This window comes from Carettochelys insculpta, chromosome 1, assembly GCF_033958435.1.
Source record: "Carettochelys insculpta isolate YL-2023 chromosome 1, ASM3395843v1, whole genome shotgun sequence".
Lineage (NCBI taxonomy): Eukaryota > Metazoa > Chordata > Testudines > Carettochelyidae > Carettochelys > Carettochelys insculpta.
Genome location: NC_134137.1, coordinates 379,695,566 through 379,717,010, shown reverse-complemented (window position 1 = coordinate 379,717,010; position 21,445 = coordinate 379,695,566). Strand labels below are relative to the sequence as shown.

The window sequence follows — 21,445 nt, the reverse complement described above, 5'->3', positions numbered from 1 at the left end:
GAGCCGGGGGAAGGGTCAGCCCTGCTCTCCCTGTGGCGGAAGACTCACCTGGACGTGCCACTCCAGCCCAGCCTCCGGAGCTCTCGGCCCTGCCGGTCAGGCACAGCACGGCCGTCTCGCTGCTCAGGTATCCAGCCCTGCCGGCCCCTCCCCGGGCCGGGGACCCAGTCGGCCAGCGCTGCCAGGCAGCCTGGCCCAGCGCTCACAACCTTCGGAGGCCTGCCCATGCTGGGGTGCCAGCGCCCACCCCCCGGTGACGGCACAGCCCCGCCCTGCCCGGCCCCACGGCTGGAGGCCTGAGCCGGCCTGTACCTGCACTGCTCATGTGCGCGGAGGTGAAGCCGCTGAGCGTGTTGCGCCCGCTGGCATCAGCGTAGTGTGGCATGGAGTTGATCACGGCCTGCAGGTACTTCTCCTGCTCCAGGCTGGTGGAGTCCGTCTGGGAGGGGCCTGCAAGGACAGCAGGTGTCAGCGCCAGGCCCTGGGCCCCGCAGGCAGGGGGCTGGGCAGAGGCGCTTACCCGCCGTGGGGGCGTTCTGCGATTTAAAGAGGCCCACGACGCCCTTCCCGTGCAGCCCCCCGGAGCGCAGCAGCACGGCCTTGGTGCGCGAGTGGCGCCAGCACACGACGGGGAAGCGGTTCTGCCGGTAGCAGCGGGAGATCCTCTGGATGGTGTTGTCCTGGATGCTCTGCGGGACGATCAGCAGCCCCGGGTAACTGTGAGAAAGACAGAGCCTGTGCCACCGCCCACCACGCCACAGCAGGCGGGACGCCAGAGCTGGGCCCCCGACGACGGCCCACAGGCCAGGGCCCGTCAGCTCCGCCCCCGCAGCCCAGGTACCGCCTCCCGCAGACGGCCCCCGCGCGCCCCCCGGGCCAGATCCCGTCTCCTGCAGTCAGCTCCACCCCCCCCGGCCCAGGTACCACCTCCCGCAGACAGCCCCCGCGCACCCCCCAAGTCAGACCCCATCTCTAGCAGTCAGTTCCGCCCCCCCGGCCCAGGTACCGCCTCCTGCAGACGGCCCCCGCGCGCCCCACAAGCCAGACCCCATCTCTAGCAGTCAGCTCCACCCCCCTGGACCAGGTACCGCCTCCTGCAGATGGCCCCCGCGCGCCCCACAAGCCAGACCCCATCTCTAGCAGTCAGCTCCACCCCCTGGACCAGGCACCGCCTCCTGCAGACGGCCCCCGCGCACCCCACAAGCCAGACCCCATCTCTAGCAGTCAGCTCCACCCCCTGGACCAGGCACCGCCTCCTGCAGACGGCCCCCGCGCGCCCCACAAGCCAGACCCCATCTCTAGCAGTCAGCTCCACCCCCCCGGCCCAGGTACCACCTCCCGCAGACAGCCCCCGCCCGCCCCCCCGAGCCAGACCCCATCTCTAGCAGTCAGCTCCACCCCCCTGGACCAGGTACCGCCTCCTGCAGACGGCCCCCGCGCGCCCCCTGAGCCAGACCCCATCTCTAGCAGTCAGCTCCGCCCCCGTGGACCAGGTACCACCTCCTGCAGACGGCCCCCGCACGCCCCCGAAGCCAGACCCCATCTCCTGCAGTCAGCTCCGCCCCCCCGGCCCAGGTACCACCTCCCACAGACGGCCCCCACCCGCCCCCCGAGCCAGATCCCGTCTCTAGCAGTCAGCTCCGCCCCCTCGGCCCAGGTACCGCCTCCCGCAGACAGCCCCCGCCCGCCCCCCAAGCCAGATCCCGTCTCTAGCAGTCAGCCCTGCCCCCCTGGACCAGGTACCGCCTCCCGCAGACGGCCCCCGTCTGCCCCCCCGAGCCAGGCCCCCACCTCTGGCAATCAGCTCCGCCTCCCCTGACCCAGGTACTGCCTCCCACGGACAGCCCCTGCCTGCCATCCGAGCCAGGCCCTCCCCTGCAGCAGATCTCCCCACGCCCCATCCTGAGCCAGGCCCCCACCTCCAGCAGACCTCCCCACGCCCCATCCTGAGCCAGGCCCCCACCTCCAGCAGGTCTCCCCACGCCCCATCCTGAGCCAGGCCCTCCCCTCCAGCAGTCAGCTCCATCTCCCCTGGCCGAGGTACCGCCTCCGGCGGATGACCCCCGCGCCAGGCACTCACCTCCGGCAGATGGCGTACATGCGGTTCACCGTGGAGATGCGGAAAGGCTCGTTCTTGGAGCGGGTGAGGCTGTTACTCAGCGTGCCCAGCCCCATGCGCTGGTAGTCGCGGCAGCAGGCTCGCTCCACCAGGTGGCTCATGGTCATCTTGTCGGAGGGTTTGATGGTGGTGGAGGGGGTCAGGGTGCTCCTGTCCATCTCCTCGGACACTGCACAGGCAGAGGCGGGAGTCAGGGCACTGGAGCTGGGCGGCCGTACAGGGAGCACTACCCCCGGGGGCCGCCCATGCCCCCACCTGAGATCTCGTCCTCGTCCTCGTCCTCCTGGAGGTGCTGGCCGCTGCGCTGCTCCCAGCTGGGAGGTGTGTACTTCTTGCGGGTCACGTACTGGCGGCCAATGGTCCTCTTGGCATTCTTCACCAGGTTCTTGGAAAGCGTCCTGGAACGAGAGCGGGGGCGTGAGGCTGAGCTGGGACCCAGCCCCAGGCCTATGTGCCATGGTGTGGCCACAGACACCCTGCCCGGCGTCAAGGGGGCACAGGAGAGACCCTGACGCTCAGGCGCACCAAGAGCAAAGCAGAGGCAGGAGTATCCCCGGTGCCACTCAGAGGCCTGCACTAACCCTGCCCTGGAGGGCAGTGGACGGGACCAGCCCACCAAGAGGCTGTGACGCAGGACGGGATGGCCAGGTCAGTCCACCAGCTCCTGCCAAGGGACTCCCACACCCCAAAGGGCAGCCGGAGGAAGCTGGACCCCTCGGAGCCCACTGGGTGGAGCTGAAGGGCACCAGCTCCCTTCACCTCTGGGTGACACAGAGGCCACAGCTCAGCGCTGAAGGGGGGAGGGATGGGCGCAGATGACCGACCTTCTCAGGTGCTGGGCACGTGACTAGCTAGCTCTCTGCAGCCCCCGACCTCCCACCGGGCAGCCAGGAGCCACGGCAGAGGGCCAGAGCTCGCAAGACACCCGGGGCAGTGCTGGGAATGGACTGTGGGTCTCTGACATCCCAGGCTCCCCCCAGCACAGCGCTGAGCAGGGCGGAGCTGCTGGTGGCCCCACCCTGGCAGCCAGGCCCCCAGAAGCAGCCCTGCAGCGCAGGCACCAGAGGCTGCCCCCAGGCTTTGGGAGGAGGAGGCACAGCACACGTTCTGGGGCTCGGTGCTTCACCTGCCTAACCCGCTGCTGCGGCCGCCAGCTCAGGCTGCCCTGGGCTTGGGGACAGGACTGGACCCAGCGCACAGCACAGGAGGTGATGCGGATGGACATGCATCCAGAGCGGCTGCAAATGGAGACAGGCCCAGTCCCCCGGGGGCCATGCGGGAGCTACGCCTTCCAGCCAGCCTGGGGGACTGTGCTGCGGTGGGGCCCTACTCTAGCCTGTGCTGGAAGGCAGAGAGAGGCACCAAGTTTGCAGCCCAGCCTGCACCGGCCTGGCCAGGGCAGGGTTAGCCCTGCAGCCCAGTGGAAAGCGCCCAGCCGCAGGGGAGGTCCCAGCACCCTTCGCATGCAGGGGGTGAAAGGGAGAAACTCAGGGAGCAGTGAAGGTGCAGCTGAGCCAGTGCCACCTCGTGAGCCCCTGTCCCGTGGGAAGGTGTCTTACGTGGACGAATGGCCAAGGTGCCCGAGGGATATGACCCCCACTGCCAGGCCCTGGAACATATCGGTCACCTGCTGGGAGCTGGGTCACAAACACACAGGAGAGAGGCTTAGACGTCACGCAGCACCAAGCCCAAGGCAGCAGCCACCAGCGGACGCAGCACTTGCTAGCACGGACGGCGGGAGGCAGAACACAGGGCTGCACCATGCACAGGGCCAGCTCCCCAGCCCCACCTGCAGGGCTGGGAGGAGACCTGGGCGGCTGGGTCCCAGGTCTGAGAAGGGGGCCCTCCGCCCAGCGCTGCTCCCTCCCCTTCGGCTCAGGGTGGAGCCACTGCCTCCGACACGCTCCTACCCCTCGGCACCAGGGGGCCAGTCCTGGAGGGAGGGGAGCTCAGCGCCCACAAATGCTGTGGCTCTGCTCCTGGCTGGGGAAGGAGGCACGAGGCCGGGCTCTGAAGGGAGAAGCCAGACTACTGGGGGTTCGGACAGGGACCCAAGGAGCACCCTGTGTGCCACGCTGCCCGGCACGGGCACAGAGCCCGGTACCTGAGCGAGGGGTTCTTCTCCTTGGCCTTGGGCTGCAAGGCCTGCTTGGGCGACTGGCCCACGGTGAAGGCAAAGGTGCCGTGGACATGCTGAGGGTAGCGCAGCTTGTGCAGGTGCTTCCTGAAGACCTCGGCACTCTCCGAAGCCACCTCCTCGTCGAAGGCGATCCGCAGCAGCTGCGGGGACAGGGGAGGCTCATGCCGCTGCCAGAGGCCGTGGCCCCCACGCCTGAGCCAGGGCCGGGGGGCGTTCAGCTGCCGGCAGCGACACACTCCGACCAGCCCGCAGGGGCAGCTCTCTGCACTGCCGTCCCCCAAATGTGGCCCGGGGCTCTGCAGGCCCTACCCGGGAGATACTGGGGTCCCAATGGCACCACACTCGCTCCCAGCGCAGGCTCAGGGATCTGCTCCTGGCCCCAGCTCCACCCCTGCAGCAGGGCCGGGTGGCCCCTTTCCTGCACTGCTGAGAGCACACAGGCCCTGGAAGCCAGGGCACAGACAATGGCCCACTCCACCAGGCAGCCAAGTGAGAGGCAGAGCTCAGGAGTCCCTGGACCCAACCCCAGGCTCTGCCTGCAGGAACATTTCCTGTCCCTTAGGCACAGAAATCAGACACGTCTGCAGTCCCCAGCACATGGGGTTCCAGCAGCTCAGAGGGGGCCCTGCCCTGCCCTGCCCTTGGAGCAGCATCCTGAGTGGACCTCAGTGCTGGGGACAGAGAAGTTTTTCCAGGGGGCAGCCAGGGAGCAGACACTCGTGTATCCCTAAGTAGGGCTGTCGTGGCCAGCACGCACCCACAGCACTGCAGGCCCATGAGAGAGCCAGAGGCACGAGCACAGGAAAGGTCAGGTGAGCATCTCCCCCACTTTGGCTCACGCATTCTGCAGCCCATTTCCCCCCATCAACCACACCTGCTTCCCAGCCCCGCTTCCCAGCCAGGGCCGGGCCAGGCCAAGCCAGGGGGGCTCACAGGCAGCAGCCAGCAGGAGTGGAAGGGAAGGAGAATGCAAATGGTCTGAGGTGAGAACCCAACCTGCCCCCCGGCTCCCACACCCAGGTGTGACTGCCATTTGAGCTGTGAAGCAGCTGTCGCTCAACTCCGTACGCATGCTCCCCTCCACAACACAACGTGGGGAAACTTACGGACCTGGACAAAACCGACCCCAGCAGCTGCCGAGCCAGCCTGTTGGCCAGGCCCTGCCTGACTCTACCGGACTCAGAACGTGCCAGCTTCAAAACTGGTCATTGCCAGTGGACTCGGGCAGTTTAGACCCTGCAACTGGCACATACAGCTGCCAAAATTCACCAGCAACGTCTGAGCTACGCCACCCGCGGCAAAAATCAAACAAGCCGGCCCCGTCCCTTTCCATCTCTGGAGAACAGGAACGAGAAAAGACACCTGGTTCCGATCCCCCGCACCCAAGACAGGGCTTCGGGCAGCTCACGTCACCCCAGCCTAGTGCTGGGAGGAAGCCCATCGTTACACAGACGGCTTTTACCTTCGACATGGGAGGGCACCAGCTTATTTCCTGGCCGCCCGGTACCTGCTTTTCAGGGCGCACCGCTTTGTCATGAAGCCAGCAGCGAGCTCCGAGGTCAGATAATATATCACAAGTAAGAACGGCCATAAAGGTCAGAGCAATGGCCCATCTAAGCCCAGGATCCGGTCTCATCCCAGACCCTTCATAGGGAACCAACAGGGAAAGGGAGTGACCCAGTCCCAGCTCCTGGCCATCCAAGGGAGGCACAGGCCCCCAGGGCAGGGGGCTGCGTGTCCTTCCAGCTTGACTCTTCACCTTTCAGGGACCTGTTCTGATCCCACTGTGTGTCTGGCCATCACCATGTCCCGGCAGCCAGGCCTGCCGGCTGTGCACGCACTGACTGAAGCAATTCTGCATCAGACCCGGGCCTGCTGACTTCCTGGGGTGACCCCTTGTGCTTATGTTAGGGGAAGGGGTAAAACACTTCTCCGCACCAGCCACAGATGTACCGACCTCCGTCACTGTGCGCCTTCCCCCTGCCCCCACTCTCTTTTCTAAGGTGACTGAGGTGGGGATTGTCCCAGGGTTTCTAACCTCACCTGGCAGCTGTTCCACACCTCCGGTCAGTTTCCTGGCCCTTCTCTGCACCTGGCTGCTTCCGCCACACCTTTTCCGAGCTGGCTGACCAGAGCTGCGGGCAGCACCCGACGTGAGGGGGTACTGGGGATTTAGTCACTCAGTGCTGTGATGACATTTTCAGTCTATCTACCCTCTCCTAATCCTTGCTAACACTGCTCTTTTTTTTTTTTTTCTTTTCCTGCTGCTGCTGCTGCTGCACACCAAGCTGATGCTTTCTGAGAACTCACCACACTAGTGCCAAGATCTCTCTCGCGTGGTACCAGGGAATTCGGACTCCAGGTTTGTATGTACAGTTGGGATTATTTCTCCCCATGCGCATTACTTTGCACTGAACACTGAATTTCATCTGCCTGTCTTGTGACACCTCTGGAGCCCTTGGCAGCCGGGTTCCACACCTCAGTTACTCCTGAGGCTTCAGAGGCGAGTTTCTTCAGAAGTCCTGGGTGACTCCCGGCAGCTCCTGCTGAATTATTTTTTAGCGATTGATTGCAAAATCCCCTCTCCTGACGCCTCCTTATGGGACCGTCCTTCAGAGCAGTCACCGAAAAAGACTGGCTCAAGTATGAGAATAGCCCGCCAGCCTCAGCGCTCTAACTGGCTGCAGCTGTATGCGAGCCAGGGACCTCACTGGGAAGCCCCCAGAGTTCCAGGCTGGTTTCTGCATCACTCGCCAAGAGCCCAGTACAGATGGTGGATGTAGCGCACGAGAATTAGGTCTGCACAGAACAACACAGACAATGTGCTCCAGCCCTTGTAAGAGTCCAAGCAGTCAGGATGGTTACTCCTTCTTGGGAGCATCTTCACACGCTCCGTCTTCAGACCTGAGGAGAAGCAAAGCTCTTCTCCTACAATGGCCCGGTTAAGGCTGGACAGTCCTTCGAGGGGCTGGGGAGCCACGTCCAGGGCAGACACTCTCACACTTAGAAATCACACCTTACTGCCTTATAGCGCAGGATCCAGACCTCATGAGTGAGATTCACGCAACGCTTATCCTGAACATTAGCAGGCAGGTGAGCTGGTCTGGCTACAGGCAATGAGTTTGTCTGTGCTCAGCTGACACTACAGCCCTGGTAAAAGCTGGCACCTGATGTACCACGCAACTACGCAAGACGGGATGCCACCTGCCTCCCAGTTCATAGAATCATAGAACAATAGGGCTGGAAGAGACCTAAAAAAGCCATCAAGTCCAGCCCCCTGCTCTAAGCAGGACCAAACCCATCAGATCAGTCCCGCCAGGGCTTTGTCGAGGTGAGACAAACACCTCCCGGGATGGAGACTCCACTACTTCCCTGGGTAGACCATTCCAATGCTTCACCACCCTCCTAGGGAAAAAGTTTTTCCTAATGTTCAACCTGGACCTTTCCAACCACAACTTGAGACCATTGTTCTGTGACCGCTGTGAACAGCCTCTCTCCAGCCTCTTTGCAACCTCCCTTCAGTAAATTGAAGGCTGTTATCAAGTCCCCCCTCAGTCTTCTCTTCTGCAGACTAAACAGTCCCAATTCCCTCAACCTTTCTTCATAAGTCATATGCTCCAGCCCCCTAATTATTTTGGTCGCCCTCTGCTGGACCCTCTCTGGTGTACCCACATCCTTCCTATAAATCAGGGCCCAGAACTGGACACAGTACTCCAGATGCAGCCTCACCAAAGCTGAATAAAGAGGAATAATCACTTCTCTGGATCTAATGGCAATGCTCCTCTTGATGCAACCTAATAGGCCATTAGCCTTCTTAGCTACAACGGCACAGTGTTAACTCATGTCCAGCTTCTCGTCCACTACAACTCCCAGGTCCTTTTCTACAAAACTACTACAGAGCCAGTTGGACCCCAGCCTGTAACAATGCTTGGGATTCTTCTGGCCCACGTGCAGGACTCTGCACTTGTCCTTACTGAACCTCACCAGATTTCTTGCAGCCCAGTCTTCCAAGTTGTCTAAGTCAGTCTGGACCCTATCCCTACCCTTCAGCATGTCTACTTCTCCCCCTAGCTTAGTGTCATCCGCAAACTTGCTGAGGGTGCAATGCAACCCCTCATCCAGGTCACTGATAAATATCTTGAACAGAACAGGACCCAGAACCCGAACCTTGGGGCACTCCACTAGAAACCCACCGCCATCCCGACATCGAGCCGTTGATCACTACCCGCTGGGCCCGACCTTCTAGCCAGCTTGCTATCCATCTTACCATCCATTTATCCAATCCACAGTCCTTTAACTTGCTGACAAGAATATTGTGGGAGACCATAACAAAAGCTTTGCCAAAGTCAAGATAAATCACACCCATTGATCTTCCCCTGTCCACAGAGCCAGTTATCTCACCGTAGAAACTAATCAGATTGGTCAGGCATGACTTGCCCTTCATGAATCCACGCTGCCTATTCCTGATCACTTTCCCCTCCTCCAAGTGCCTCAAAATGACTTCCTTGAGGAGCCCCTCCATGATTTTTCCAGGGACTGATGTAAGACTGACCAGCCTATAGTTCCCTGGATCATCCTTCTTCCCTTTTCTAAAGCTGGGCACTACATTTGCTTTTTTCCAATCATCCGGGATCTCTGCCGATCTCCACGACTTTTCAAAGATAATGGCCAAGGGCTCGTCAACGACATATGCCAACTCCCTCAGAACCCTCGGACGAATGTGGTCGCCCCATCTCAAAAAAGATATACTGGAATCAGAAAAGGTTCAGAAAAGAGCAAAGAGCAAAAAAATGGTTAAGGGTATGGAACACCTGCTGTATGAGGAGAGATTAAAAAGACTGGGACTTTTTAGCTTGGAAAAAAGACGATGTGGGGGGATATGATAGAGGTCTATAAAATCATGACTGGTGTGGAGAAAATAAATAAGGAATTGTTATTTACTCCTCACAACACGAGATCTAGGGGTCACCAAATGAAGTTAATAGACAGCAGGTTTAAAACAAACAACAGGAAATATTGTTTCACACAGCACACAGTTAACCTGTGGAACTCCTCGCCGGGGAATGTCGTGAAGACCAAGACTATAGTAGAGTTTAAAAAAAAGAACTAGATACATTCCAGGGGGATAGGCCCATCTGTGGCTATGAGCCAGGATGGGCACGGAGGATGTCCCTGGCCTCTGTTTGCCTCTGGAAATGGGCCACAGAGAATTGATCACTTGAGGATTCCCTGTTCTGTTTGTTCCCTCTGGGGCAGCTAGCATCGGCCACTGTCGGAAGACAGGATATGGGGCTTGATGGGCCTGTGGTCTGACCCAGTGTGCCGTTCTTATGACGGGAGCCAGCCGGAGCACATGGAGCGATGCCCTGCTCTGTCTGCAGCACGGGCGGGTCTCATCCGAGCGCTCTGGCTGGAAGAGCTTGGGCCCGGCTCAGCTCCTTCGCGCATGCTGCACGTCACTGGAGCAGCTGGGGCGTGCGAGCGCCGAGGGCTAGCACTGGTCCCAAGCGTGGCCGGGAATCCTACCCCCATCCCTGCAACGGGGGGCCAACAGCCCAGCCAGGCCACGGTGTGCTCTGAGCTGCGCCCCGTGGCCCAGTGGCTGCACTCGGCCTGTAGGCCCCTCTCCTGGCAGGGGCCCAGCACAGCAGCACGGGGAGGCCTGCGCTCCCAGCCATGGAAACCCAGCAGCAAACGCCGGCCAGCTGCCGCCTGCGCAGTGCACCTGGGGCGGGGCAGGGCTGGGCCTGGCTCACCTGGAATGTGCACGAGCGCAGCTGCAGCCCCTCCTGGACGAACTGTTCCACCTGGCCCTGGGTGCTGATCCTCTTCTCTTTGGTCAGTGAGGCAATGGGGAAGGACCGGATCACCACCTGCTCCCCCACTGGGGCCGTGGAGAGAACAGGGGACACGTCAGGCACCAGCGGGGCTGCGGCATGCTGCCCTCGGCTGCTCCAGAGCAGAATCAGCCTCCCGCCCCAGGCAGAGAGGGAGGCGGGTCAGAGGCCTGACAGCTCACTGAGGGGACCGATGTGGGCAAGTCGCTCCTTAGGCCGGCTCCGGCCCCAGGTGAGGGAAAGCCCCCGCAGGGCTCCCCTTGGCACTGGGCTCTCATTGTCCAAAGAGGAGAAGCCCCCTATGGCAGACTCCTCCCTCCCCAGGCCAGCTGGCAGCAGGGCAGTGCTGGGCCCCAGACACTCCCACCCCTGGGATGGATCTGCTGGGCAGGGACCAGCCCACCCGCCCTCAGTCGGGGGCGCAGGAGGGTGCTCACCCAGTGGGTCGGTGGGGGTGCCCTTGAAAACGATGCGGTAAGTGGTGAGGAAGATGGCTCCTTCCGCAGGGAGCAGCGGGGGGCCCCCTGTATTCCCTCCGGCAGCTTCTTCCCGCCCGTCGGGCATGAGGCACACGCGGAGCCCTTCCATCACACACTCCTCACCCACCAGCAGGCTGGGGCGCAGCAGCTTGGGCTGTGGGGGAAAGGGGGTTGGGCTGAAAGCCAGGAGGGACAGGCCAGCGCCCTGCGGAGCGGCTTCTGCTCCTGCTGGAGCCTCGGGGGCTCCTCCCTGCCAGGCCAGGCCGGGCCGGGCCGCTCCCCACTCAGCAGAGCGAGCTGCCTGGGAGGGGAGCCCCATGCAGGCCGAGGGACCCCGGCGGCGCAGCCAGGCGGTACAGACCTTCTGGATGGGAGGCAGCCTCTTGCTCTCCCGGTGCACGGCGTCCAGCGTCTCGATGTGCATCTGCACGATGTCTGGGGAGGAGCGAGGCAGAGTTACCCCCGGGCAGGGGCCGCCCGGCCCAGCCGCAGCAGGCTGAGAACACGGGCCCAGCGCAGCCCCCCTCTTTTTCCCCGCCAGCGCCGGGCGCTTACCCGGGATCATGACGTGCAGCCCCTTGAGGTGCTCGTTCGTGACGCCGCTCTCGGTGCACACCTTGTCCACGAAGCGGTTGATGAAGCGCACCACGTAGTTGGCCACGTCCGAGCTCTCGGCGTCCTCGAAGCCGCTCTCCGTGTCGTAGCTGTCAGCCATGCTGCCGGCAATGCTAGCACAGGAGAAGGGGGCGTGGCCTGAGCGCAACCCACCGGCGCCACCCCGGCGCCCCAGCCCCTGCAGAGGCAGCGCCCCAGCCCCGCTACCTGTTGGTGACGAAGCTGTTGCTGACGCTCTCCACGTCGCCCAGCCCGGAGCTGCGCAGCAGCCGGTTCTTGCTGGTGTCGAGGGGCAGCAGCAGGTAACTCATGCGGTTGGCGTAGTGGATGGCCTGGCTGAAGACTGTGCTCTCCTCCTTCTGGATCAGCTCCTGCTGCTTCTCCCGGCTCATGGTAGGCCAGAGCCTCCGCTGCTCGGCTGCAATCTCCAGGGCAGACTTCTCCTCCCGGGGCCCCTCTGTGCCTTCCTAATGGAGCAGGGGAGGACTCAGCCCTTCGCCCCGCCAGGGAATCTGCACACGAGCCCGCAGGGTCTGCAAAGCACCCGAGCCCGCTGGGGCCCGCTCCCCGACCCCCGAAGCCAGGGCACATCCCCAGCCCTGTGCCCAAGGAGGCTGGGCCTGGGCCAGGGCCAGGGCCAGGGCCAGGCTTCCCGCCACCCCCTCACCTCAGCCAGGTGGTTCTCCTCGCTGCTCTCGAGGTACAGGGCGCGGATGTGGTTCTGCACGTCGCAGTAGAACATGGCCTCCCAGAACTGGGTGTTGGTCCACACGACATGCTCCTGCACGCAGCTGTAGGCAAACTGGGTGATGCCCGGGCTCAGTTTCTGGGGGGGGTGGGAGAGAAGAGGGTCTCAGGAGATGTAGCTGGGAGAGGCAGCTCCCTCGGCCGGCCAGCGGCACCGCACACCGAGGCTCCTCCCTGTACAAAGCAAGACGCGGCTGACAGCTCCTAGGCGCCCAGCAAACCGGCTCGGCTTTCGCAGGCTAGCGCTGAGCTCTGCCCCTGCAGGTCCGAGGGACTTGAGCTCGAACCTGCCTCCGGAGCACCTGCGGCTGGCTGCCGCTACCCCCTTCACGGCCAGAGGGGCCCAGCCAGTGCTGCCATGTCCCCCAGCCAGGGGGCACTGGCTGCTCCAGGGAGTGAGTCTGCACTGGAGGGAAAAGCCCCCGGCTGGCCCAGGCCTGTCTCGCAGGAGCCTTCTGAGCTGTGGGAGCCCCCTGGCTCTGGCCTAGAGCCCACAGCTTGCACACAAGAGCGCAGCCCCCCAGCCCAAGTGCTGGCAGCCCAGCGGATACAGGCCGGCTGGGGGTTTTCACTGCGGCATGGCTCCCCTGGGTGGGGAGGAGCTAAGCCCACAGAGGCAGTGCTGCCGTCTCTGCTCACACCGCAGCCCTTCCAGGTAAGGCCTCTCGGCCCTGTTGGAGTCCAGCGGGTTCAGGGCCCAACCAGACAGAGGGAGGAGCCAGAGTGGAGCTTCCACCACTCCTGGAGCTGTGCCTGCCCAGAGACCAGCTCCATGGTGCTCTCCGCACCCGTCGGTAGCTACTGCCAAGCACACACAAGGCCTGTCTGCCTGGCTCCGACTCCGGGCCCTGCTGCATACTCACTCGGCAGAAAGCGGTGACTAGTGGCAGAAGTGCAGCTGCGATCCCATGCTCGTCCATGGCCGTGCAGTCCTGGGGTGGAGAAAAAGGAGCCCCCAAGAAAGGGGCATTCACCATAATGCCCCCAGAACTACAGCTCCAGGACAGGTTAACTGGCATTCCCTGCAGGCCCCAGAGCTGAAGACTTCCACCCCCTCGAGTACCTCCAGGCCACAGCCCTGGAGACACCACCATCCACCTGACCCCAACCCAAACAAGGAATCCAGAGGCAGCAGCCCTGGTGAAACTGCGCCCGCACAGCGCTGGCCGGTCACCTTTGCCATACCTGCAAACAGCAGTTCATCATGCGGACGACGAAGTCAAACTGCTGGTGGTCCAGCATGGCCCTGTTCTGCTGCACGTGGAGGTTCAGCTCCTGGGTCAGACAGTGCCGGGCTGCTCGGCCCTTCATGGCCCTGAGCACGGCCGGAAGCAGCTGTGGGAGGGAGAACACAGGGATGGGTTGGCGTGCCCAGGCCAGGCCCTGCTGACCAGGAAAGGCTGGGGCAGGGGGGCAGCAGCGGGGTGTGGCACAAGGCTTCTGCTCACACCTGGGGCTGCTCTGTTCTGCGCACCAGTGGCTCCAAGCACCAAGAGATGCTGTGGACGGGGAGGGTCCAGGGCTGGGGGGAAGGTTGGCGTGTGGGAGAGGGATCAGGGCGGAAGATGATGGGGTGCAGAGGGTGGAGGTGCAGGGGAAGGGACCAGGGGTTCAGGGTGTGGGAGGGTGCGATGTCACAATTTTTACGGTAAAGATGCAACCCATTTCAGGGACCACTGTGTTAAGCTTGCCCCAAATCTTGTGAATCTGGTTGTGTTGCTTGTGTGTCTGGGCCACCTTTGTTTGCCAAGTTAGAGCTCTGGGCTCTAGAGCAGTATTAGAAGTGTCGCAGGGCTAAGGTATGGTCTCCTCCCTGCCAGGAAGATGGGCTAATTACGAACCAGGCTCTACCATGCCCCGACAAAGGAAGCAGAGGTAACCTGTCCTGGGGGTCCTCACAGAGCACCTGCTCAGCAGACAGCGTCTTGCCACTTGGCAAATCCATAAAGATGACCCAGGTTGTGCCCACTTTGTCTTTTCAGTCCTCAGATCACTGCCCCTTGTCTCCATCATGGGAGGAGTTTGCACCAACGTTGCTGCTATGAGCTGAGCCTGGAGGGACGGGGGATCCCTCCCGCAGAGGATTGTTTTCAGAGACATTCAAGAGACCAGCACGTAACACCGCTGGATGCAGCAACTGCTGTGACTGATGTGTGCAATGCACCACTAACAATTCTTCTCTCTCACCCTGTTCTCTCCTTCTTTGGTAACAAACCTTTAGCTGTTAGATGCTACAGGACTGGCCCAGCATGCTGGTTTGGGTGAGATCTAAATATCTACTGACCTGGGGGTGTGGCTGGTCCCTTTGGGGGCTGGAATAATCTGTGTGGATTTGGTGAAATAGGCTTTCACAGCCCCTCTCCTGAGTAGGAAGGTGACTGGTTTGGGCATTAGAAGCAGCTGGAGAACCTATGGGTTTGCTTGTGTGGCTTTTGGCTGGCCAGTGGGGCTGGCAGAGGTACTTCTGTGGTTGGTTTAGTTTGCCTTGTTGAAAGGAGACCCCAGCCTGGGCTGTAAGTGGCCCGGTTTTAAGCAATTTGCCCAGGATTGGTTCTCTCAGCTGTGCTTAGAAACCTCTCTAAATATTACAGAGGGGGCTCAGAAATGGGGCAGAGGGTTGGGGCACGTGGGGTAAGGGCTCCAGGGTGCAAGAGGGGGCATGGGGTGGGGCAGGGAGAGGACACCCCCGAGTGCTCTCTGATCTCAGTAGCACTAGGGAGAGGCATCTGTCCCCACCTGCAGCAGCTCTGGCTGCCTGGCATGGCCATGCAGCTCAGGGGAACTGAGGACACAGGGCACAGAGTCCCCACTGCAAAGCCTGATGATTTGGAAACCACAGCCAGCAGCCAGAGGAGACACTCTGGGCCCCATGTGCAGCAGCGACCCACCCCGCCAACCTGCTGCAGGACAGCCACCCAGAGCTCTCCCTGCCTGTGCGGGGCCAGGCCCTTGGGCACAGCCAGCCACCCACCACAATCCCAGGGCAGCACAGTCTGTGGCCGCAGCAGCCCGGATAGGTCAGCCCAGGCGGGTGCTGTGTGGCGGTGAGCCAGGCTGCCTGGCGAGGGAGGCGGTGGGGACAGCCTATGCAGATGGCGAGCTGGACACAGGCAGGACGCCCCCTCCATGCCACAGTGTGACCGGATGGCCAGGATGCAGAGCAGCTGGCCCTGGGCATCCTCCCCCTCCCGCCCCCAGCCCTGGGCTCCCCGGCCCTCACCTTTTTGGCTTCTAGCATCTTGTTCTCGAAGACGTAGGAGATGCAGTTCCTGACCACCTCCAGGCGGCGGGCGCTGTTGGCCTGGGCGCTGCCGTTGCGCTCCATGATGGCAGCTGAGGTGAAAAGCCCCCGCGGGTACATGGCAGGAGCTGTGGGGAGGCCAGGCTGCCCCCCAGCCAGCCCAGCTCACTCTCCTGCTCCAGGAGGCAGTGGCTGTGCTCCCCTCACACCCGTGTGGGGCTGGCTATGGAGATGAGCAGCCAGAAGGGCAGGACCCCAGGGCACATGGACGGGGGATGCAGGAATTCCTCTCCGGTGCTTCCATCCCTCGGGCACCCAGAGCTTTGCAGCCAGCACTTCCATACCCGGAGTGCCAGGCAGCAGCTCCATTTCACAGATGGACAAGCTGAGGCACAGAGGGCAGTGGCTTCCCTGAGGCATGGCGAGTCAGGGGCACAGCCAGGACCAGGGGCCCAGACTCTCCACCCCGACTCCAGCACACAAAGCACGCTGCTCCAGAAGCCAGCGGTTTCCCATGGCAGCAGAGCTGGGTGGTCAGCAAACCAGGAGGGGGTAAAGCTGCTCACCTCCACAGACAGTGCTGGCTCCACAGATCTCGCCGCCGCCACCCCACCCCCTACCGAGGGACCCTGACTTTGGGTGCCCAGGTCAAGGCTTTTCAAGCTGGACAGTCTGAGGGGCTGCAAGGGGAGCTCAGCCACACGGGATCCCCAAGCAGGGCAGGCAGAGGGAGCAGACACTCCCAAATTTGGGCCTCACCCCTCTCCCGCCTCCCCCTGCCCAAAAGGGTCTCCGCAGTCACAGGCAGCTCACTAATTCAAACACACACCCACGCTGTCGGCTAAGCTGTGGCCCCGCAGCCATGTGCCTGGGCTGCCAATAGGGGCGCACCCGACCCTCCATTCCCTGCTGCCTGCTCACAACTGCAGGGAACCGCTGCCTTGCATGGGAGCCATCAGGCCACCCCTCCCAGCTGGCACAGCCCTGAGCCTTCTCCGCCCCAGACTGGCGGGAGGCTTTGCAAGCCGGCCCAGCGGCGCCACAGGGAACCAAGAGGCTGGCCGGGCCGAGGCAAAGCTTCGCCCTCATGCAGCCGTGAGACCTACCGATAGGGGGTCCCAGGGGCACCATGCACTTCTTCTCCACCTTCACCGCGGGCGGGGCGGTCTGCAGCTTGGCCGTGGCCTGGTCGATGATCCACTGGACCGTGCCCTCGTCCAAGCGGGGGAAAGGCCTTTGGTGCAGGCGCAGGTGGCAGCCTTCGGTGGGCTTCTGCACCTTGTGCATGGTCACTGCGGGGTACGGGTTCTCCTGTGCCACCAAGCGCTGCTCGTCACTTTCCTGCACAAGCCCATCACTTTGTGCCCCTCACGCAGGGAGCGCCCAGGCACCACGGCCAAGCCCGGCCACAGAGCCCAGGGCAGCCTGCCTGGCTCCGGCCTGGCCGTGCCTCCAGCGCCAGGGCCATGCACATGGGGAGTGCCCAGCCGCCACGGCCAAGCCCGGCCACAGAGCCCAGGGCAGCCTGCCTGGCTCTGGCTTCTAGTGCCAGGGCCATGCACACGAGGGCCAGGACAGGCTGGGCGGGAAGGCAGCACCCTCACACGTCCCACAGTGACTCTGGGCCATAATGGGCAGTGGTGTTGGGTGCTGACGAGCGTCTCAGCTGGGAGGCAGTCAGAAGGCAGCTGAGGGGGTGGCTGGCCAGGCTGTCCTGACCCGCTGGGACACGTGGGGGAGGAAGTGCTCTGAACACCACACCCTGGGATGCGTGGCAGGTGGTGCGTTGACAATTCGGACCCCCAGGCTGGTGCCAAGAGCGGTCACGTACCCACGGCTGTGCCGGCTCCAGCTGGGGCCAGCCGGTGAGGGCTGAGGCACGGGGCTGGGCATGCGAGGCAGAGCTGTGGGGAGATGGGCCCCTCCTCCAGTGGGAAGCCCTGCCCCCCACAGCCAGCCGGCTCCCCACAGCACTCACGTTTTTATAGAGCTGCTCAGCCAGCTCCTTGATGTGCCGCAGTATCTTCTGCTTGCTGCCCTCCTCAGCCCGCATCCGCTTCACTTCCGAGGCAACCAGCTGAGGGCGGAGGAGAGGCGTGAGGGGCTGCCTCCTGCGTGGGAGCACGGGCGCCGTGTTGGCTGTGCTCCTTCGCGCCACGGCTGCCCCCCGCCTGCTCCCTCACGCCAGCCCCTTGAGGGGCAAGTAGACCATGCAGGGCTGCCCCCATCCCCTTACCTCGTCGAACAGGTCTACTGCTCGGTAGGGGGCTCCCCGCTCGGTCACGAAGCCGGCGAAGGCCATGCCCTCCAGCACCTTGGTGAGGAAGTCGTCCTCCACCAGGCCCCGCTGGCCCAGGAAGGCTGCCTGCAAGGAAGAGCACGTAGCCTGGAGCCGAGCCGCCAGCCACAGCGTTGCGCTGTTGCTGTGGCAAGCGCGTGCGCTCAGGCCCCAGGCGGGGAGGGGCAGCAGAGCCGCAGCCCAGCAGCCCCATGCGGGGGGCAGTGCTGTGCATGGCCACGAGTTCACCCTCCCCCGGCCCGCTGGCTAGGCGGGGGCATTTCGCACCCAGACCCCAGGCAGGGTTGATCTGCCGGCGAGGCCGTGTTCTGTGAACAGGCCCCTGGACATGCCCCCCTCCTCGCTGCCCAGGTAACAGCCCACCACCAGGTCTCCGGGGCCTTTGCAGCCATCCACGTGCAGGGCCGTGGCGGGCCTGAGCACTGGGCAGCAGCGCACTGACTGCAGAGGGGCTCATGGCAGGCCGTCTAACTGCACGGCCCTGCCTCCTACATCCAGAGGGGACCCACCCGGGGGTCCTCCGGCCAGGGCAGTTTGGTGAAATAACCCCGCTGACTGTGGCCGAACGCCCCGGGGATCAGCGCAGGCCCACCGCACTGCGGGAAGCCGGGGGAGGTGCTTTTTAAGGAACCACTCAGCATTCTGGGCAGGCATCCCATGGTGCCTGGCACAGCTGCTGGGCTCTGCACAGCCCGCGACTTCCCTCCCGAGGCACTAGGAACCCACTGGAACCTGGGAGCCAAGGAGCAAACTCCCAGTTCCTCTCCCCCTGGGGAGCCAGCACTGTTTTCAAGGGGTTCTCAGCTGACGCGGTGGGACCACTGCTGCCCGCAGCCCGCCTGACAGCCGGTACCATGGGCTGAGCCCCCTTATGTGGGTGGTCTCACAGCTGGATGCCCCGAGAAGCTGCCACCCTGCCCCTCTCGAGGGTGCAGGTGCTGGAGGGTGAAATCAAGCAGCTGCCCCTGAACAGCCTTGCCCTGGAGCAGCTGCTCTCAGAGGGCCGGTTCTGGGCTCGGGAAAGAAGGCCGACCGTGGGAGGGGCAGCAGGACTGCAGACCAACAGGGGCCCCTTTCTAGCTCACCCTGCAGCCCCAACACGCCGACCATAAGTAGCACGGCACTGGCTGTGGGTCTGCAGCTGCCCAGCAGGTCACGACTGGGGCAGGCGTCCGGGACGGATGCACTGCAGAAAGGCCCTGATGCGCCCCGCTCGGGAACAGTCCCTGGCTCCAGGACCCTCAGAAGCTGAGCCCCCTTTCTTCAGTGAGAGGGGACACTTGGCTCCCAGGACCGCTATGGACGCCAGCGGGCTGTGGTTCCCAAGTTCTCCCTGGCAGAGTCCCCTGCCGAGCGAGCCCGGAGCGTGCGTTCAGGGTGCTGAGAGGAGCGGGAGCCTGGAGACGAACGAGCGATGCCTGCCTTCTGCGGGAGACTGCACCTCCCTGAGGGCGGCAGGCACAGGCGCACAGCTTCTCAATCCAGCAGCACGTCATCCGGGCCATGGGGCAGGCTGCCCTCCAAGCCTAGGAGCTGGGCTGCGTCAGTCGCCGCAGGGCGCCAGGGAAGGGATGCTACGTTGCTTTTCCAGGCGGGGTGCAAGGGGTTACCACAGCGCTGTTTACGGTGCCAATGGCCTGTGTGGAATTCTAAACCAGGCACCCCTCACCAGCCATCGCCTGCACCGAACAAGCAGCAGATCACACCCTTTGCTGAAAGCACCAGCACGGATGTGAAACCAGTGGAGGGTGACAACACACAGCACGCGCTCTACGGACCCTGACAGAGCAGACGTAGCTCACGCGCCCGGCGCACACGAGCGCACAGCAGGCGCTGCGCTAGTTCCGGCCAGGCCCCGAGTGGGCCGGCTGCCCTCGTTCTCACCTCACCATGTGGAACAGCCAGGAGCAAAGCTGGCTCCTGGACTCCGCCGGTTTCCGTGGGTCGGGTATGGGGGGGAACGGGCAGGACCGGTGTAGGCAAGTGTTCTCCAGCACGAGCGCCTGCTTGTGCATCAACTCCAGCCGCAGCATCTACGTGTCTCTCAGCTTTGTCCCTTGCCAAGCCTGTCCTCGCTCCACACGGAGACCTTCTCGGCACTCTCCTGGGATACCAACTCCCCAGGCGCTTGCTCCCCTCTGCCTTTCCTTGCCCAGCAAAGCTGCCGTGGTGTGAAGTGGCGAATGTCCTATCGGGCAGGGGAGGCAGCTGCGAAACCTCGAGGAGCTGGTTAACTCCAGGCTCAGCGCAGTGATGAGCCATGCTTTCTGCAGCTCTGGATTCCTCTTCTGGAGCCCTACGGCCAACCCGGATCTGCCGTGAGAGCATGGCCAGGTCTGAAAACCATCCAAGCCTTTCAGTCACATCAGCTCTGCTCCTCGCTCCACGGGGACACCGCAGTAAGGCCCCAGCAGCCGGCGGGTGGGAGTGACACACACAGTTCACAAGCGCAGGAAACCGCGCTGAGGCCGAGCCTCAAGGCCCGGGTAGTGGCAGCGCTGGCAAAGGGTTAGGGCAAGAGGGAGGAAGCATCAGGTTTGAGCAGGGCTGGTTTTGAAAACAACTTGACATTCTTGGGTTGGCCTTCAGTCCAGCTGGACTTTACAGTGAGGCCTGAGGCGATGTCCGTGCCTTTCCTGTAGGACCTCCCCAGTCCGGGGAGGACTAGAGGTGGTTCAGCAGTGTCAGAGTGCGCATACATCCCCAGGTGCGATGCCATATTCTGGAGCACAGCGATGGGATGGGAGAGCAGGGCTGAAGTTTGCTAACCCCTCTGTAACATGTGAGGTTTTTTCTGGGCACCGCTGAGGGAGTCAAACCAGGGCAAATTCCTTAAAACAGGACTAATGACAGCCCAAGACTGGGCGCCCTCCCCTGGAAGGCACCAAACCGGTCACACACAGCACCTCTGGACAGCAAGAAGTCAAGCCAGCGATTCCCCCGACACTCCAGCTTCCCTTGTGCCACAACCAGTCCCCTCCTTACGCAGATGAGAGGTTACAAAAACCAATTGCACCAACGCCACAAAGGTTCTTCCAGTCCCAAAGGACCAGCCCCATTCCCAGGTCAGTGTGTACCTCAGAGCTCACCCCAAAGAACACGCTGGCCCATCCTTTAGAATTTACATCTAAAGGCTTGTTAATGAAGAAAAGACAGACTAGGTTGAGAATTAAATTGTTAAAGCAATCAAATTACACACACCAATCACAAAGTCCTTGATGCAGGCTCTTAGCACAGGTGGAGCTGCTGCTATCTTGTAAGTCTCTGGAGCACACCCTTTGTTAGGATGGGTCAGCGATCCTTCCGGGCCCAAGTTCACAGCAAAGATACTTCTGAAGCGATGAGCTGGAGTGAAGACAGATGGAGGAATTCCCCGGCACCTCTTCGTGCCTTTGCCCATGTGGAGGGAATTCCATTGTTCTCCTTATGCGAAACATGCCCAAGATGGAGCTTGTCACATGAGCAGGCCACCTGCCCGTGTCCTTCTTAGGCCATCAGCTTTTGCCCATCTGCTGTCTGGACATTCACATCAAGTTCTTCAGACGGTGACTGGTTCCTGATAGGGCCCTTTGTCAGTTAAGCACTAATTGACCTGGCTAGGGACACTTTCACATGTTGAGGTCTCCCAGAAGCAAACGTTTTAAATACAAGCACAGAGCCAATACTTACAACATCAAATAGAAAAGTGACCCCTGCATAAGAGCAGTCTACACAGAAACAGTGAGTCATCAGTGCTCAACAGACACCTCGCTTGGCCCACTTTGCACAAGAGTTGGTGCAAACATAGAACAGTGCTTGCAACAGTGTTCTGCAGGTTCATCTCAAAATCCAATAATGCCACAGCCTTACACAGCCCTGTTACCAAAACAAAAAAAGCAGTCAAGTAGGTGAGCTTTCGTGGGACAGACCCACTTCTTCAGACCATAGCCAGACCAGAACAGACTCAATATTTAAGGCACAGAGAACCA

General features: G+C 62.2%; 1 protein-coding gene across 7 annotated transcripts in view; it reads right to left on the bottom strand.

The window, feature by feature from the left end:
- The window catches only part of SBF1 (SET binding factor 1), a 123,044-nt gene that overhangs the window by 9,682 nt on the left and 91,917 nt on the right, over positions 1–21,445 (bottom strand). For 4 of the 7 annotated variants that reach the window (XM_074976432.1, XM_074976439.1, XM_074976461.1 and 1 more), the window contains exons 12-29: positions 17,415–17,543; positions 17,157–17,255; positions 16,285–16,489; positions 15,158–15,270; positions 13,123–13,272; positions 12,801–12,869; positions 11,858–12,016; positions 11,398–11,657; positions 11,131–11,303; positions 10,937–11,010; positions 10,534–10,729; positions 10,016–10,143; positions 4,224–4,399; positions 3,679–3,756; positions 2,375–2,517; positions 2,081–2,288; positions 521–717; positions 313–450 (exon numbers count right to left, since the gene is read on the bottom strand). In XM_074976432.1, coding sequence (XP_074832533.1) covers positions 313–450; positions 521–717; positions 2,081–2,288; positions 2,375–2,517; positions 3,679–3,756; positions 4,224–4,399; positions 10,016–10,143; positions 10,534–10,729; positions 10,937–11,010; positions 11,131–11,303; positions 11,398–11,657; positions 11,858–12,016; positions 12,801–12,869; positions 13,123–13,272; positions 15,158–15,270; positions 16,285–16,489; positions 17,157–17,255; positions 17,415–17,543 — 2,695 coding nt within the window. The remainder of the gene's footprint in view (positions 1–312; positions 451–520; positions 718–2,080; positions 2,289–2,374; positions 2,518–3,678; positions 3,757–4,223; positions 4,400–10,015; positions 10,144–10,533; positions 10,730–10,936; positions 11,011–11,130; positions 11,304–11,397; positions 11,658–11,857; positions 12,017–12,800; positions 12,870–13,122; positions 13,273–15,157; positions 15,271–16,284; positions 16,490–17,156; positions 17,256–17,414; positions 17,544–21,445) is intronic. The other 3 variants (XM_074976450.1, XM_074976486.1, XM_074976478.1) reach the window with 1 other exon arrangement.